At 47.1% G+C, this 17195-nt stretch overlaps 1 protein-coding gene across 1 annotated transcript in view; it reads left to right on the forward strand.

The window, feature by feature from the left end:
- LOC138102678 (E3 ubiquitin-protein ligase RNF38-like) overlaps positions 1 to 16934 on the forward strand; it is a 406849-nt gene extending 389915 nt beyond the window's left edge. Inside the window, 1 exon segment of the mRNA XM_069000397.1 lies at positions 16872 to 16934. Within this exon segment, the coding sequence (XP_068856498.1) occupies positions 16872 to 16934 (63 nt within the window).
- The last annotated feature ends 261 nt before the right edge of the window (positions 16935 to 17195 follow it).

Here is a 17195-nt window from a genome sequence, read left to right on the forward strand (position 1 = left end):
ATCTCTCCCTGGTAACCAGCAATAGGACACGAGGAAATGGAAAGAAGCTGTGTCAGGAGAAGTTCATATTGGACATTAGGAAAAGGTTCTTCACTGAGAGGGTGGTCGGTCACTAGAAGAGGCCCCCCAAGGAAGCAGTCACAGCAGTAGGCTTGTCAGAGTTTAAGGAGCATCTGGACAATGCTCTTAGTCATATGATTTCGTTTTAGGTAGTCCTAAAAGGAGCAGGGAGTTGGACTGAATGATCCTTATTGGTCCCTTACAACTTGAGATATTCTACAATTCTATGTGTGGCATGGAAAGAAAGTAAACAAGGAAAAATAGCTTTCTCTCTCTTCGGAAATGAGAACAAGGACCATCAGGTGTCATGCACCCCATGACATAACGGATGCTAAAATTCTGTGAAGGTTAATAAGTTTTTTAAAAAATAATTTTTCTGAGGGTTGTTAATGCAAAGACATTGCATCTGTCTCAAAAAGTACTTGACCCACAGGCTGCTGGAAGGTAGGGAAGTGTATCAGGGAAAAATCCCAGGCAAACAGTGATAGAAGAAGGGGAAATAGCCTCAAGTTGTGCCAGGGGAGGTTCAGGTTGGATATTAGGAAAAATTTCCTCACTGAAAGAATGGTTAAGCTTTGGAACAGGCTCCCCAGGAAAGTGGTGGTGATGCCATGAAGACTTTTTGCCTTTTCTTTTACACCCCTGTTATACCTTTTTACAACTTCTGTATTCCTAGTGCTTTTTGCCTACATTCTTAGACTTGTTTGTCAAGCTAAGAGACTAAACATTTTAGAAGCTTTGTAGCTAGAGATCAGTGTGCCCCAGACCCCAAGGTCCTCTCCAGAACACATTCTGTAAACCAAGATAGAACCATCCAGGGGAAGGTTCCTTGGGAAGGGGGGCTCATTTGAGCCTCTCATTGGGGAATTTTTGATAGATATGCTAATTAGTAAAACCTATAATGTTATACCCGATCTTTAGGGACATACACGGGGGGGGGGGGGGGGGGGGGGGGTGCATCTCGATGCATATGACCTGGACGTGTGCACCTAAGGATCCTTACAATAAATACCAAGGTAAAATCCCTTTTCCCCTTCTAACCGTGTATGACTCTTGATTTTAAGACCAGGAAAAGGCATCAGTGGAGTCACAATCCCTGAAATCCCTGAAAGTGTTCAAAAAATGAGTAGACATATGTCTTGGGGTGACTTTATGATGTGTATCCCCTATCGCTGATCTATGCCCAGAAATTAATTTTGTGCCTTTCTATGCCTTTAAACTGAGCCTGAGAGGGGGGAGAGGAGAAAAAACTGAGTGAAAAGGCGGGAATTTACTTTTGTTTCAGCTCACCTGCAGGAAGGTAGGGCGTCTTTCGAGCCTCCAGGCCCTGCTGGCCCAGGCCAGGGCCCCTGCCCCCTTCCCCTTTTCTCAACACCGTGGCATGGACCCTGGGTGGCTGGAAGGGGGGGGGGGAGGGGGGGGGGGGGGAAGCTGAGGTGAGCAATCCCAGATGAGGTCCCAAGAAGCCGTGCCGGATAGGTTTAGCTGTGTGGCAGTCCATGGCTGGTTTTAGCTGCCTGCGGCTCTGGGATTGGTTAAATTAAGCTTTGGTTGGACTCAATATGGCAGTTCTTATGTTATGTTAAACACTTTCAATTGGTAATCAAAGGGTAGTGAAGATAGCCCTTAGAGACCAGCAAAATGGGGGAAAAAAGAGTTTTGGAGAATTCTTATTTTAGTAATCTGAAGTGAACAGTAGTAATTCTAAGGTGATTTTGTGCTGATGCTTCTAACCAAACTTAGAAATTGCATACTTTTAACACTAGTATTGGCTAAAGGATGACTGACTTTAGAAAAAATACATCAGCATAACAGTTTCAACTAGGCAGGTTTCTCTTTATTTGAAAGATTTTTGCAATCCGAGCCTAAAGGGAGTACAGTTACACTATGTCAACACAAAGTTTTAGACTGTTTAGAGTGGGGTAAAATAACTTTCGCTCTTTAAATTCACATCTCATGTTGATAAATTGTGCAAGGGAACACATTATCATTGGTTAATTTTAGTAAACCTTACTATTCCATTACCAGCTGATGATGCAACAGTAGAGGGCATTAAAGCAAACTTTGACACATCTACATATGAAATTTGAATTTTTGTCTGTCCTATAGTTATAAAAACCTACATAGAAAGACTTTTCCAGGCAATATAAGATTTCCAGAGGAAAACCTATTTTATACTGAATTATGAATTATGTGCCTATATATAAGACTGCAGTGAGAAAAAAATCAATGTTACATAAGGCTGAAGACTCATAAAAAAGAGGTTAAACAGTGAAGGGGGCCAATATTAACAAGAGAGAGAATAACCTTTTTGCTTGTCAGGCTTTTCAGCTCTCAATTTTATAATGTTTCACAATATCTGATTGTTTATTTGTGGAAGGTATCTTTCAGCTTTATACCGGCTAGGCTAGTAATTTAATGCCTTAGAAAGCCTCGAGCAGCCTAGAGAGGTAGCACGGGTGATCTAGCTCTTTAGTAGCTCTAAATGGGTACCTGTATCAGCTGCAAAGCAAATACCACCAGCAGAAGCAAAGAGGGAGAAATATAGCTCCCTGCTCACTCAATTTCCTGCAGTTAGAAGCTTTCAAATGAGACAGACAACAAGAGATGTTCACTGGAACATAGCTGAGCCAAGAGAGGGCGGGGCCTCTCTCGATGGGTCTCTTTTATTCGGAGAAGGGGAAAGGGGAGGACTGGGGGTGGACCCGGGGTGACTGGCCAATCAGACACTGCTAAAGAGTTTGAGTTACATTTGGTTTTGCCCGCGCTTAGAACAAAGGAGCTCGGAGCACATGGCAGGAGCAAGTGTCTTTGGGAGGGGGAGGGGAAACTCAGAACAGGCAGCAACAATTCCCTATTTTTTTTTCTTTAAAGCTGGGTTGTAACTCTTAGTAACTTAAAAGTCCATAGAAAAGTAGCAAAACAACAGTGCAAAACATAATTGGAATCTATTGTCCCTACAACTCGATAGTACCTAGGATGCCTTTAAACTAGTTCCCCAGTCTAAACTCAGGGGTTTAGTCAGGACATCTATGGTATGGAGTATCAGGACGAAGATTTACAGAATACAGTGCAAAACCTGAGTGCAAAACAGTGCAACTTAAGGGATTAACATCAAAATCTGCCGTAGGGGGTTTACATGAGGGTGCAAAATCAGGATCCTTTTTTCAGCGTCTCCTCCAGGAAGCAGTTTTAACCTCCTTAACTTTTGAGGAAGTGACATAAGGTTTTACCCATTTCCTAGGGATCCACCTCAGTCCTTGAGGGGTAGATACACTGGCATACCCACGTCCCCAAGTCACAAGTTTGTATGGTCCTTGGATTTTTTGAGTCTCTGGGTCCCGGATCAGGACTTCTGGATTCTCCTTCAGTTTCTGTCTCCCGGTGTTCTGGAAATGACAATAGATGGGAGGGTTTGGATCCTCAAAGGTGCCATTCAGGAAGTTTATGGTAAACAGTGCTTTGCTGAGTCTGAGGACAGGTGAGTTGAGTTTGGTGGTCCCTGATTGTTGTAGCAGCATTCGCTTGAGGGTTTGATGGGCACGTTCAACAATGCCTTGCCCAGTTGAGGAGTGAGGAATACTTGTAACATGTCGAAATCCCCACTGCTGATGAAAGTTTTTAATTCCTGATAGATGTAGGCAGGTCCATTATCAGTTTTTATCTCCTCAGGTATACCGAGCACAGCAAAAGCTTGGACAAGATGTTTTTCTATGTCTTTATCCTTTTCACCTGCATGTGCAGAGGCATACATAGCACCAGAGAAGGTATCAATAAAACATGAACATATTTTAATCTCCCAAATTCAGGGAAATGTGTGACGTCCATCTGCCACACTTCACCGCTATTAATGCCTCTGGGATTGACTCCCAAGCCCAGTGATGGAAGCTGTAGCTTCTGGCAGTTGGGACATGTTGCCACTATGGCTTTTGCCTGTGTCCACGACAGGTGGAACATACGGATAAGAGCAGGAATATTTTGATGGTACATGGCATGGCTCAATTTTGCCTGTTCAAAAACTTGGGGGAGCTTTGGTAAGTCAGCTGATAAAACTATGTCTGCTGGCATAGCCAGAGCATCAGCTCTACAATTACCTTCTGCAATAAATCCTGGCAGGTTTGTATGTGACCTCACATGCATGACAAAATAGGGATGCTCTCTGTGGGAAACCAGATAAATTAATTTTGAGAGCAAATCATAAATTTTTTTGTTTGAGATTTCTTTTAGGAGAGCATGCTCAGCTCTAACAGTTACTCCAGCTACATATGCTGAGTCTGTGACCAAATTAAAGGGTTTTTTGAACCTCTTAAATGCTCTAACGACGGCTGCTAGTTTATCTACTTGGGGTGATGCCTGGATTACCTTGATGTCATATTCCCACTTTTGCGTCTTTGGATTTTTCCATGTGACCACGGACTTCTTACTTTTTCCTGAAGCATCGGTAAAAATGGTAATTGCATCAAGGGGTTTTCTACTTTGAATCTCTCGAGGGATGAAAGAGAATGCCAGATTAAACGTGTCATGTTTTGGGTAATGATTGGAGATTTGGCCTGAGTAACTATCTAATGCAAATTGTAAATTTATATTATTTTGGAGTAGGTGATCTAATGTGTCAGTTGTTACTGGTAAGTAGATGCATGCAAAGTCACATCCTGCCAGGGTGCGGAGCCTTGTTCTACCCTTCATGATAATTTTTGCCATTATATCTTGTGGCTGTGTGATGGTTTTAGGAGGTTGGAGTGGAAGGAATACCCATTCAATTATGATGAGGGGTTCCTTCTGCTCTTTGTCCCACTGAAATATGAGGCCGTGAAAGCATGGTGCCTTCCCTAGAATGACAAGCTTAAAGGGTAGGGAGGGCTGATACCTGTGTGCTTGTCTGGTGGAAATGAGCTCTTGTATCTTTCTGAGAGACTGCCTTGCCTCTTCTGTCAGGGATCTGGGGGATGCTGGACCGCCGTCCCCTGACAGTAGGTTCACAAGAGGAGCTACATCCTCTGTGGTGAGTCCTAACCAGGACCTTAAATACTTCAGTGTCCCACAGATCTGTTGCACTTCCTCTAATGTTTTTGGGTTATTATTAATGGTGACGGGTGTTGGGGTGATAGAGGTCTCTGTGATTTTGAGTCCGAGGTATTTCCAAGGGCTTGTTCTCTGCATTTTTTCAGGTTGTAATTCAAAGCCCTTGGCCTCTAGGGCCTCAATCACCATGTTAAGTGTCTGCTCAAGATACTGATTATTGGGAGCACACACCAGCACATCATCCATGTAATGCAGGATGATGGCTTTCTCTGCTTTGACACGGATGGGAGATAGAATTTTAGCAATATACTCTTGGCAGAGAGTTGGGGAAATTTTTCATACCTTGGGGAAGCACAAGCCAATGATAACGTTCCATGGGAGTTTCACGATTAAGAGAGGGTACAGCAAATGCAAATGGAGGGGCATCTGCAGGGTGGAGTTGAATATGAAAGAAGCAATCTTTAATGTCAAGAACAGCTAAATGCCAATGTTGTGGGAGCATTGAAGGTGATGGCATACCTGGTTGAAGGGGTCCCATATCTTCAATAACATTAATTTCTCTAAGATCTTGGAGTAGCCTATATTTTTTCTTACCCGGTTTTTGTATTACAAACACGGGTGTGTTCCATGGGCTGTTAGTTGGAACTATATTTCCTTTAGCCAATTGTTCAGCTACTGATGTTTTGAGTGCCTCTAAGTTTTCTTTTTTTAGCAACCACTGGTTAACCCACACTGGTTCATCTGTTTTCCAAGTTAATTTCTGTGGATGGAACTCTGCTCCAGCAGCCTGCAAGGGAAAATTTTGATGTCTAGGTGTGATATCAATTTTTGTCCCCCACTGAGACATGGCATCCCTTCCCCACAGGGTGAATTTGGTGTCTAGGACATATGGACGAAGTGTCACTATTTGTCCTTCAGGACCTTCAATTTGGATGGTGTGTTTGGATTGCTTCGCAATTTGGGTACCTCCAATCCCATGTATGATGCCCTGAGACTGCAATTCCCATTGCACAGGCCACTTATCAAATGGAATGACAGACACATCAGCACCTGTGTCTATCATTTCTATTATACTGATTTTATGTGATTTGTGACGGAGCTTTCATTCTATTACAGGTTTGTCATTTCCCAAAACCTCAGTCCAACAGATGGCTGGGATATGACCATCTGTGGGCAGGTATTTGGGCAGTGGAATGGCCTGTGCAATGACTTGACCCTTTGTCATAAAGGACAGTGGATATATACATTGTACAATTAGGTTAGAACACCCATTCTGATCCACTTTCATGAGTGTGGGTGTAACCTCTACCCCAGCAGGTGTCTCCCAAGTGTCCCCAATAACAAAAAGGTATGTAGAGTCTGGCATGTGGTCCACGTTCTGGAATGAGATGGGTATCACAGTCTGTTTGTTGTTGTTGAAATGGTGTGTTTTAGCACAGGTTACCTTAAACCTGAGTCCAGAAGTCCAAGTTGCTTTGTCTGCAGCCTTATTTATGTCTGAACGCGGAGCTGTTAGGACGCGTTGAGTCTCTAGTTTCCCTGCTGTTGACCTGGGGAAACATTCTTTGGAGAGTTTTTATCAGCAGTTATAATCGCTCTGCAATTGCGAGCTACATGTCCCTTTTTCTGACAATGATAGCATATAAAGTTACCTCGAGATTGAGTTTCCCCTGTACCTGTAACATTCTCCACAACTTCCCCAACCATCCCCACTTTTTTCAAAAAGGGAGCAGCTGTGTTCAGCTGCACCTTCTTTGTACAGACTTCGAGGATGGATTCAACATTAGGAGGAGGATGCATAGGGAGAGTGAGGATGATTTGTTTGCAAGCATCATTCGTATTAACTTGGAGAAGTTCGAGTAGGAGCACTTGTCGAAGGTCAGGATTAGGGACCTGGGAAAAGACAGCTTCACACAAACGGTTATAAAAGTGAATAATATTTTCATTTGGCAATTGCTTGATGGTGGTATAATGAGAGTTAGGAGTTTGAGATGGTTATAATGTTAAGGCCTTTTCCACAGCACGTGTGATTTCAGTAAGAACTGGACAAGGGATAAGCATTGCTTGTTTTTGAGGATTTGCCATATTATTGTCACCAGATAAAAGGTCTAATGTGATATAATTGTTGTCAAAGTCCAGGTAATTATCTGGAGTTTGCCACAAAATTTTCAATAAATCAGATAAAATTATTTTCCATTGCTTTTTCCACATCATAAAATCACCAGGTGTGAGAAGAGTTTGCATCAATGTAAGTAAATCATGAGGTACAAGTAAGTGAGTTGCAAAAGTAGCACTTAAAAGGCTCTTAAAATAATTACTATGCATTCCAAACTCCTTAATTGCCTTGCACAAATCCTTAATATTAGAATAAGGAAAGGATGGCCAGTCAGGGTTTGCTCCATTGCTAGTACGAGAGTGTGTAGTAGAAGTAGTTGGAGTTACTTCCTGGTAGCTCTGGGTTCTAGGATTTAGAGAGGTAGTCACGGGATTGTGGGAAGCAGGGGTGGGGAGTGGAGGGGCAGGGGAGGGGAGTGAAGGGGAAGGGGCGGGGAGTGAAGGCGGGGACACGGCCGGAGGAGGGGAGGGGTTGGGGGCAGGGTTGTGGGAGGCAGGGGCGGTACTTGAGTGATGGGCGGGAACAGAGGGAGGGGTGAAACACGATGCTGTGGGGGCAGGGTTGGGGGCGGGGTCAGGTTGTGACGCGGGAGTGGGAGGGGATGGGGACAAGAAGGGATTTGTGGGGTAGGGGAGAAAGGGATTGTGGGAGGTGTAGTTTGGGGATGAAGAAACATTGCGTCCGCCATTACTGGAGACAAACAAACTCGGAGAAAAGGGGTTGGGGGGAGCTGGTTTTTCCTGGGCTGCAAGCACATGGCAATGGCTGTCCCTGGGAACAAAGAGATCAGGGGAGATGGGGTTTTTACGCGCGCTTGAAACATGAGGGCTAGAAACTGGGGACAAAGGAGTGGAGAAGAGGGGTTGGGAAGGTCCTGGGACGGGCTCCGGATTCCCGTCCAAGGCAGGGTGCTGAGGAAACACGGGTGAGCCAGGAGGACGATAGCTCTCCTGTGCTAAAAAGTAGTCTGCTCTAGCTGTGTTTTCCAGCGTAGGGGAAGAGGGGTCTGGGACACAGGGGTTGGAAGAGGGTATAAGGGAATTAACAGGGGGTTTTTGCAGAGGCTTTTCATGTACTGCCTTTTTCTCTGGCAAATTGTAACTTAGTAACAGGAGAGGAAAGAATTTTGAAACTTTTTCGTCTCCTGTACGCCTAAGAGAGGAGAGTTTTCTCCCCACCTTATCCCAAAATTCAGCAGATCTTATGTCCTCGGAGGTCAGATTAGGAAAGTACTGAAAAAGCCATTGTACAAAAGATTGAATTAGAGTTCTAGGGTATTTATGCCCAGTACAAGAAAGGTAGCTTTGAACTTGGTGGTATCTTTCTCTATGGTGTGCAGAAACTTCAGATCCCATTATGAATGCAGCACCACAAATCCTCAGCCCCAACTCGCCCAAAAGGAGGAAAAAATGAGAAAGTTTGCACTGGCACCAGCTTAAGACAGGAGCCCCTAAACCAGCAGGGAAATACTCACCAGAAATCTGGATTTTACCACAGGAAAGCAGGTCCGGAGGAAAAAAAAACATGCGAGAAGGGTCTTCTGCTTACCAGCCGTTCCCTCGTCATGTGGTGTGGGGGAAGGTAGAGGCTGAGCCTCTGGGCTCGATGTTACACAAAAAGCAACAGCTCGCTACACAGAGGTGGCACGGCAGAATGTGCAGAGCTAACTCCAGCAGACACAGCTGCCGGGACACTCTAAAAGTCTCTCAGAACCCGAGTTCAGAGATAGCACGTTAGGGGCCAAATGTGGAAGGTATCTTTTCAGCTTTATATTGGCTAGGCTAGTGGTTTAATGCTTTAGAAAGTCTCGAGCAGCCTAGAGAGGTAGCACGGGCGATCTAGCGCTTTAGTAGCTCTAAAATCAGTACCTGTGTCAGCTGCAAAGCAAATACCACCAGCAGAAGCAAAGAGGGAGAAATATAGCTCCCTGCTCACTCAATTTCCTGCAGTTAGAAGCTTTCAAATGAGACAGACAACAAGAGATGTTCACAGGAAGATAGCTGAGCCAAGAGAGGGCGGGGCCTCCCTCGATGGTCTCTTTTATTAGGAGAAGGGGAAAGGGGAGGACTGGGGGCAGACCCGGGGTGACTGGCCAATCAGACACTGCTAAAGAGTTTGAGTTACATTTGGTTTTGCCCGCGCTTAGAACAAAGGAGCTCGGAGCACATGGCAGGAGCAAGTGTCTTTGGGAGGGGGAGGGGAAGCTCAGAACAGGCAGCAACATTTATTGATATCCTAACTCCTTGAATGTCTTGGTTTGAAATACAGGTGTCTGCCAAGGAAGGCAGAAACCTCCCTTGGAATGGAAAATATGACTCCCTTCCCTCCAAATTATTATAGCTTTGAAATTACAGGTCTTTCAGGCAAAGATATGGGAAAAGTAACAACAGTTCTTTACATATATATATATATATATATATATATATATATATAAAAAACAAGACAAACAAAAAAACCCCAATGGCAGCAACAACAAACCGAAACAGAAAACCCAATAAACAGTCTCTTCCCGTTCTTTAAGCATTTTCCCCTTTGGTGTAGTTATGGTCACAGCTGGCAGGGGCGCTGTTGGCTCCTGGCTGGGCAGGGCAGGTGCGATGATTCCCCCCTGGCTGCAGGGGGCACTGTGGTGCAGGCTTAGCTACCTCTCTGCATGTGGGTAATGGCAGGTGAGCCAGCAGAAGAGATAGAAAAGAGGCTTCCTTTACAAACTCACAGGGGGAGCCAGTCCTGGTGCCCTTCTGGATGGCGAAATGGACTGTAGCAGGAACCTTGGGAGGAGCAAGCTGGAACAGCAGAGGCGAGCACACCTTGGGTGACAAACAAAATGTAGCAGAAACTCCACAGCCATAGCAGGAGACACAGGCATCCGGGCGGACATGGGGTGTCAAGTTAAAGTGTAGTGAAAGACCCAAAGTGGCGACAGAAAACTGGGGCTGGGCAGGGGCATCCAGGCTCCCAAAAGCAGCCCGGAGACGCTCCCTCAGAGGGGTTCGGGGTCCCGGGTTTTCCCCTGGGGCACCCAAGTAGATGGTGAGGATCCTTTCCAGTGAGGTCAGGTGTTAATAAGGTCCCAGTTCTTATAAGCAAAGCCTCCCTCATGGTAGGAGAAGCAGTAAGAGATGGAACTCTGCGGTGGCAGCGAATTCTCCCCACAGCAGCAACAGCACTGTCTCCTCCTCCTGTCCCGAGAACAAGAGGGAGCGAGGAGCTGAGCCCAGCCCCTCACCCCCCAGCCAAAATCTTGCCCTATCTCTGCCCTTCCTAAGAGAAAGCCCAAAAGCAGAGACTGCAGCCAGCTGCACCCTTCTTTTGTCTCTCATAAGTACTGTTGGTATCAGGCAACAAATGGGAGAAAACTCCCCGAGAGAAAGAAAAAAAAAGAAAAATCCTAACCTCCAAAATTGAGTCAAAGGAATACATGAGAAACCTTTTTTTAAAAGCAGGATTTAGTCATAATTCCAAAGAAAAACTTGAAAACATGACCTGTGTTCACCCTGAAGGCCCAGGCTGGGAATCCTTTTCTTCTAAATAAGGTTTATTTCAGCTAGAATATTTTCATTTAATGTTTCTTATGATAATTGCAATTCCTTGTGCAGCTCTTATGTTACGGGAAGTTAGCTTGACTGAAGGAATAGCAAGTTAAGAGAGCCTATACATACATACATACATACATACATACATACATTGCAGCCTATGATACATCATGTGCACCTAATTCATCTTTACACCAGTTATGTTAAGATGTGAAGGGGAATTAATTTGACGAAATACACAAAAACAACTAGTCAACCAGGGGACCAGAGATGCTGTGCTATTACCGCAGGCCTGGTTCCTACGGTATAGCACCGTGTCCCGCAGCCATAGGGAGGAGGAGGAGGAGAAGATCCAGCAGGCAGGAGTTGTGCAGCAAGATTGATTTATTTCATTATTTTACAAACTCTTTTATAGACTTTTTTCTTCATAGCCTAATTGGACAAAGGACCAGCCACCCCTTGGGGGTGATTGGCTAAAATCCTAAAACATCCATTGTCAAAATATTTTTCTACTGTACCATAAACAAGGCTTTTCAAGGTTGCAGGTGTCTTGGTTGTTTACATTCCCTGCCACCTCTTCTGTGAGAGAGAAAAGTCTCTCACGGACTTAGAAAATAACAAGAAAATCCTCGCTAGCAGCATTTTTGTATCTACAATTCCCCCTTTTTGTTTTATAAGATAACAACTCTACTATTAATGCCAAATAGAAATCTACCTCAGTTATTAATTCTAAATATGTCCTTAAGGCTTTAACTATCTGACTCCATAACAAGAAATTTAAAGTTCAGTCTCTGCTTGTAGAAGGACCATCCCAGTCTCTGCTTGTAGAAGGACCATCTGCCTGATGGTTGACATCCTGGTCATCATCAGAAGAGTCATTAGGCTGATGATCTACATTCTGGTCGCCATTTGGATGATTGGCGTTCTGGTCATCATTTGGAGGTTGCCTGTTCTGCCTCTGGTGCCGTAGGTCAGGGCGAACGCATTTTGAAGGTAGCCACCGTATCCCAGTATCTGTGGAAACGCAAGCATACCCACGACCCCAAACGATAAGCTCATGAGGGCCTTCCCACTGGTTAGTGAGTAAATTCCGCACCCAGACTTTTGCCTGGGGCAGTTGTCTGTCGCCTGCAGACTGCAATGAGAGAAAATGATTCAGAATAACAGGATTATTTGAATTTTGTGATACTGTAAGGTGATTAATTGTATACAAAGCTTTTGCTAGTCGGCTCTGTGGGGTTTCTCCATGCATTCCCCTTTTCTGTTTGTCCAAAACACGCTTCAAGGTACCATGAGCGTGTTCAACAATGGCTTGGCCAGTAGGAGAATGTGGGATACCAAAGGTATGGTCTACACCCCATAGGTGTAAAAACTGCCGCGTCTTCTCCGAGGCGTAGGCAGGACCATTATCGGTTTTCACAGAAGCTGGCACGCCCAGGACTGAGAAAGCCAATTTCCAATGGGCAATGACATCACGGCCCTTCTCTCCAGTGTGAGCAGTAGCCCACATAGCCGAGGAGAAAGTGTCAATAGACACGTGCACATATTTCAGCCGACCAAATTCTGGGATGTGAGTTACATCCGTTTGCCAAATCTGAAAGGCTTTTAGCCCTCTGGGGTTTACCCCCCTGGCAAAGGCGCAGCGAGTCCGTGACAGTCAGCACAAGCGCTGACAATGTCGCGCGCCTCGGTTGGCGTTAAATGAAACTGCTTCTGTAGGGTATGTGCACTTTGATGGAAGAAACCGTGCGATGCCTTGGCTTGTGCAATTTTGTCAGGCTGAGGCCCTGCCCATGCAGGGTTGGCCAGCATGTCAGCCCTGGCATTGCCTTCTGTTAGAAACCCTGGCAAATTGGTGTGGCTTCGAATGTGCAGAATGTAATACGGATGCTCTCGAGCCTGAATTGCAGACCACAAGGTTTGCAACAGCGAAAACAGAGCCGCATTGTTCACCTCCTTCAGAAGGGAACAATCTAAGTGTTGGGTGATATCTGCTACATAAGCAGAGTCAGTAACCAAATTCAAAGGTTCCTGTGAGAATCGCTGAAAAGCCATGGTAACAGCCCTTAGTTCAACTAACAGAGCAGAGTCTGACTCGGATTGGTGTGTTAATGAACCACCTCAAAGGCAGTGTAGGATACTGTGCGCTCTTACACACAGTGACCCCTGCTAAAATTTGTCCCAATCCGTACGCCCCAAGCTGCCAACACATCCCGTCCCCAAAGGTTACAGGAAGTGGTAGCAACATAAGGCCTAATTGTAGCTGTGTGTCCCTCTGAATCCTTCACCACCACAGGCCGTTCGCTTAAATAGCTCTGTGTGGTTCCTCCTAATCCTGCGATGGCCGATCCCACCGGGGCTAAAGGCCATGAGGGAGGCCATGCAGAGAAGGAGATGATAGTTACATCAGCACCCGTATCAATCAAACCTCGAAGCTGAATCCGGGGTGGTTGGGCGCTTGGCAGGGCCAGGGTACATGTCATGTGTGGCCTTTGGTCAGAGATGTCTGCGGTCCAGAAGGCCTGCGGAAGTCCCGTAGATCCACTGCCGTTATCTTCCTGAATTTGTTCTACCCTGGGGACACAAGACTTAAAAGGCACTAATTTAGCAAGGCAGGTCTTTTCAGGAATAGTTACAGGGGGTTTTTGTGTAGAGACCATAGCGCAAATCTGGCCTTTAAAGTCAGAATCAATAACTCCTGAGTGCACTAAGATTCCTTGATGGGCAACATCAGGTTTTCCCACCAGCATCGCACTGGATCCCTGGGCTAAGGGTCCATATGCATCCAAGGGAACCTTATAAATACTGCTAGAGTCTAAGACGACTGCGGCTGCGGTGTGGACGTCAAACCCGTCTGATCCGTGGGGACCGTCTGATCCCTGGGTGCCGTCTCTAGGGTGGCTGGGTAGGCCTGTGCCTGTACCTGTGCCACTCTCTGGGGGAGTGACCGCATCGGAGAGCAATTCCCCCTCCTTGCACCCGGGTGGAATTTTCCCGACAAAGGCCGACCATTGGCATGAGTCCGGGATCTACAGTAGCCCGTACAATGGCCTGGCCTGCCACACCTCTTGCACTGGGGGATCGGTGTGTTCTCTTTTTGGCTCGGCTTAGGCCGCTTCCGTTTCTTCACCTGTTTTGGTGGCTTTGGTTCACGACCAGAAGATGCGTGAACAGGCTGCAGGAACGCAGCCAAGGCAGACCTTTTCTGGTTCCCAAATCCCACCTTAGCACAGGCCTTGACCATGTCTGTTACCTCAGGATCCCCTGGTAAGGCATCTATGATTTTTCTGCACTCCTCGTTTGCGTTATCTCTCACTAACTGTCTTAACAACATCTGTCTTAACCCGTCATCCTCAACCTGCTTCTCAAGAGAAGCAGCGACTTTCTCTACAAAAGAGAGGAATGACTCTGATTTCCCTTGAACTATTTCAGTATATCGCTTTCTGGGCGCAGACAACTCTATGGTTTTCAACAGGGCAGCCATGCCGACCTGTTGAGCTTGCTGCAGGATGCTAGAGGACAAGTTACCCTGTAGACTGGGATCAGAGAAGGGACCAGTCCCCATCAAAGCATCCACTCCTGCTGTCTGTCTAGGATCAGCAGCAGGGAGCTTCATATTTGCTAATGCAGTCTTGCCGGCCAGCTTTCTCCAGGTTTTCTCAAAAACTGTAAATTGTACAGGTTGAAATAGAATTTGACCTAAGTGTCTGATATCAAACGGAGAAAGCAAATCTGTATTTATCACCCTTATTATCTGCATAACCTCGGCAGAACCTAGTCCATATTGTGCCACCTTGGATTGGAGGTCCTGGGCAACTTTCCAGGCAATTACCTCATGCTTGTCATGCTCCCCTGAATCTGGGAGAGCCTTATACACTGGGAAAGCTTGGATCTCACCTTTAGGGGAAGCACTACCATCCTGAACTTCTGGCACCGCCAGTGGATGGAGTGTAACAGCTCCCCGGTTACCCCCAGAATCCTCAGATCTATATGGCATTCCAAGGATTTCTAATGACCTCCAGTCACCCTCCTCCAATGTTCGCATCTTAAGGGACTCTAAGAAGCGATTATAATGCGTCGGACGCACTGTTACTGTGCAGTCCTGAAAGGTCCAGGGGCGAGACCGGCGCAGCCTTTTTCTTCGCCGCGCGGCTACAGCCGCCTGACAACCTGGGGCCAGCACCTCATCTGCCTCACTGCCTGACTAGGAATCATCAGGCAAAGGCAACTTTGGGGTGCTGGGAGTGAACAGAAATTTACGTGGAGGGGCACTTTGGCTAAGTTCGCTAGAGGCAGAACAGACAGGACAGACTGCAGCTGGCTGCGCGGCAGTTTTCACACCAGTTTCTATACGGGAGGCCGTCTCGGCCAGCCCCGACCGAACTGGTACTGGAACCGTTGTCGCCGTCCCTGGGGCTACAGCTGCTCTCGGCGCCGCCGCCTCTGGCACAGCAGCTGCGTTCGGCGCGGTCGCCGCTTCCGCTGCTGTTTCGCGCTCCCCAGCCGCGCCCGGCGCTGCCGCCGCCGGCCCATTCTCGGGGGTCTCGCTGGGTGCCTCCGCCCCTGCCCGCTGCTCCGCAGCCGCCGTCTCTGGCAGCGTGTCCGCAGCCGCCGCCGCTGCCGGGTTTTCCCGCAGCTGCGCCGCTTCCGGGTTCGCCGCCGGCCGCGCCGTTTCTCGGCTCGGAGCCGCGTCTCCCGCAGATGGCGGGGGGGGGGGCGCCGGCGGCGCGGGCGGCGCTGGCTTGGGCATTCGCCGCTCTAACAGGGTGAGGAGTTCCTCCATCCTTCGGGATAAGTTTGGCAGCTCCATCAGCAGGGGCAAATGCTGCACTAAAAGGTCGATGGCTCGGTTCTGCGACTGCGCAGAACAGTCCAGCGCCAGGGAGGGCAGCGGACCACACCCAGGGAGTCCCGGGGCAGGCACGCCCGGCGCTCCGCCGGCTAAGAAGTTAGATCCAGGTCCATATGGAACCAAGCTAGGAGCGTCTCTGGGCATCCAAGTGGCTAAGCCGCTGATCTGAGGCACTGGATAAGCCGTGGCCGCCGCCCAGCCGAAAGGCAAGGCAGGCTGTGCGCCCTCCTGCTGCCTTGACCCTCCTGCCTCTGGCGGCGCGGGGTTCCTGGAGGCTGTGGAGTCCTGCGATTGTGCAGGGTGAGCCTGCGCAGGCTCTGCCTGTGGAGCCGGGGGGTTTTTTCTGAATCCATTATCATTTTCCCCCGAAACCCAGTCAACGGGGCCCCCCTCGGACATTCCTCCGTCACTCATCAGCGAGATAGGCGATTCAGCCCTGCTGTTACAGTCAAGGTCTGTCAGCAGGATAAATAATGAACGCCAGGTTTTGTATAATTCTAACGCTGCTGAGTCCCCAGTCGGGAGCTCCTGTCGGACAGCGCATCCGAGTTCCTGCCATAAGGCAAAGTCCAGGGCACTATCTCTGTCCATGGAAATCCCTTTTAAAGTAGCCCAGTCTAATAATTCCCGAACTGAGTTTTCAGGAATGGAGGTGCGCAATATGCTTAACACACCTTTCCAGACCAGCATCACAGCTTCGGTTTGTGAGCCGCTGTTTGCCATTTCTCAGTTCTGACGGACCTCCCGGTCCCGGGGGGCAAAGGGGAGCAGCGTACCTCTAGAGGAATTCGGCTTGGCTCGCAGCAGCAGGACACGTCAGAGAGTGCAGATCACGTCGGGCAGCACCAAATATTACCGCAGGCCTGGTTCCTACGGTATAGCACCGTGTCCCGCAGCCATAGGGAGGAGGAGGAGGAGAAGATCCAGCAGGCAGGAGTTGTGCAGCAAGATTGATTTATTTCATTATTTTACAAACTCTTTTATAGACTTTTTTCTTCATAGCCTAATTGGACAAAGGGCCAGCCACCCCTTGGGGGTGATTGGCTAAAATCCTAAAACATCCATTGTCAAAATATTTTTCTACTATACCATAAACAAGGCTTTTCAAGGTTGCAGGTGTCTGGGTTGTTTACATTCCCTGCCACCTCTTCTGTGAGAGAGAAAAGTCTCTCACGGACTTAGAAAATAGCAAGAAAATCCTTGCTAGCAGCATTTTTGTATCTACATTACTGTAACGAGCGTATTTGTCAGTGCATTAAACTTTATTTTATTTCTGGTTTTACAGGCAAATCGTACCTGCCCAATTTGCAGAGCTGATGCTTCAGAAGTGCATCGTGATTCAGAATGACTAATCTAAGAGCACAAATCTGGTTTGGGTGTTCCTGGTCACATGTATATATGAACTATCCATTAAACTTACCCACGTGTCTTCCATCATTCCATTCACACAAAAGAGTCAATGGATGTCGCTTTGCACTGCGTTACTTAATCAATTACAAAGTATCACCTCAACAAGATTAATTTATTTAATTATTTTACAAACTCTTTAATAGACTTTTTTCTTCATAGTCTAATTGGACAAAGGATCAGCCACCCCTTGGGGGTGATT

The sequence above is a fragment of the Aphelocoma coerulescens genome (genome assembly GCF_041296385.1).
Source record: "Aphelocoma coerulescens isolate FSJ_1873_10779 chromosome W unlocalized genomic scaffold, UR_Acoe_1.0 ChrW_unloc_scaf_1, whole genome shotgun sequence".
Lineage (NCBI taxonomy): Eukaryota > Metazoa > Chordata > Aves > Passeriformes > Corvidae > Aphelocoma > Aphelocoma coerulescens.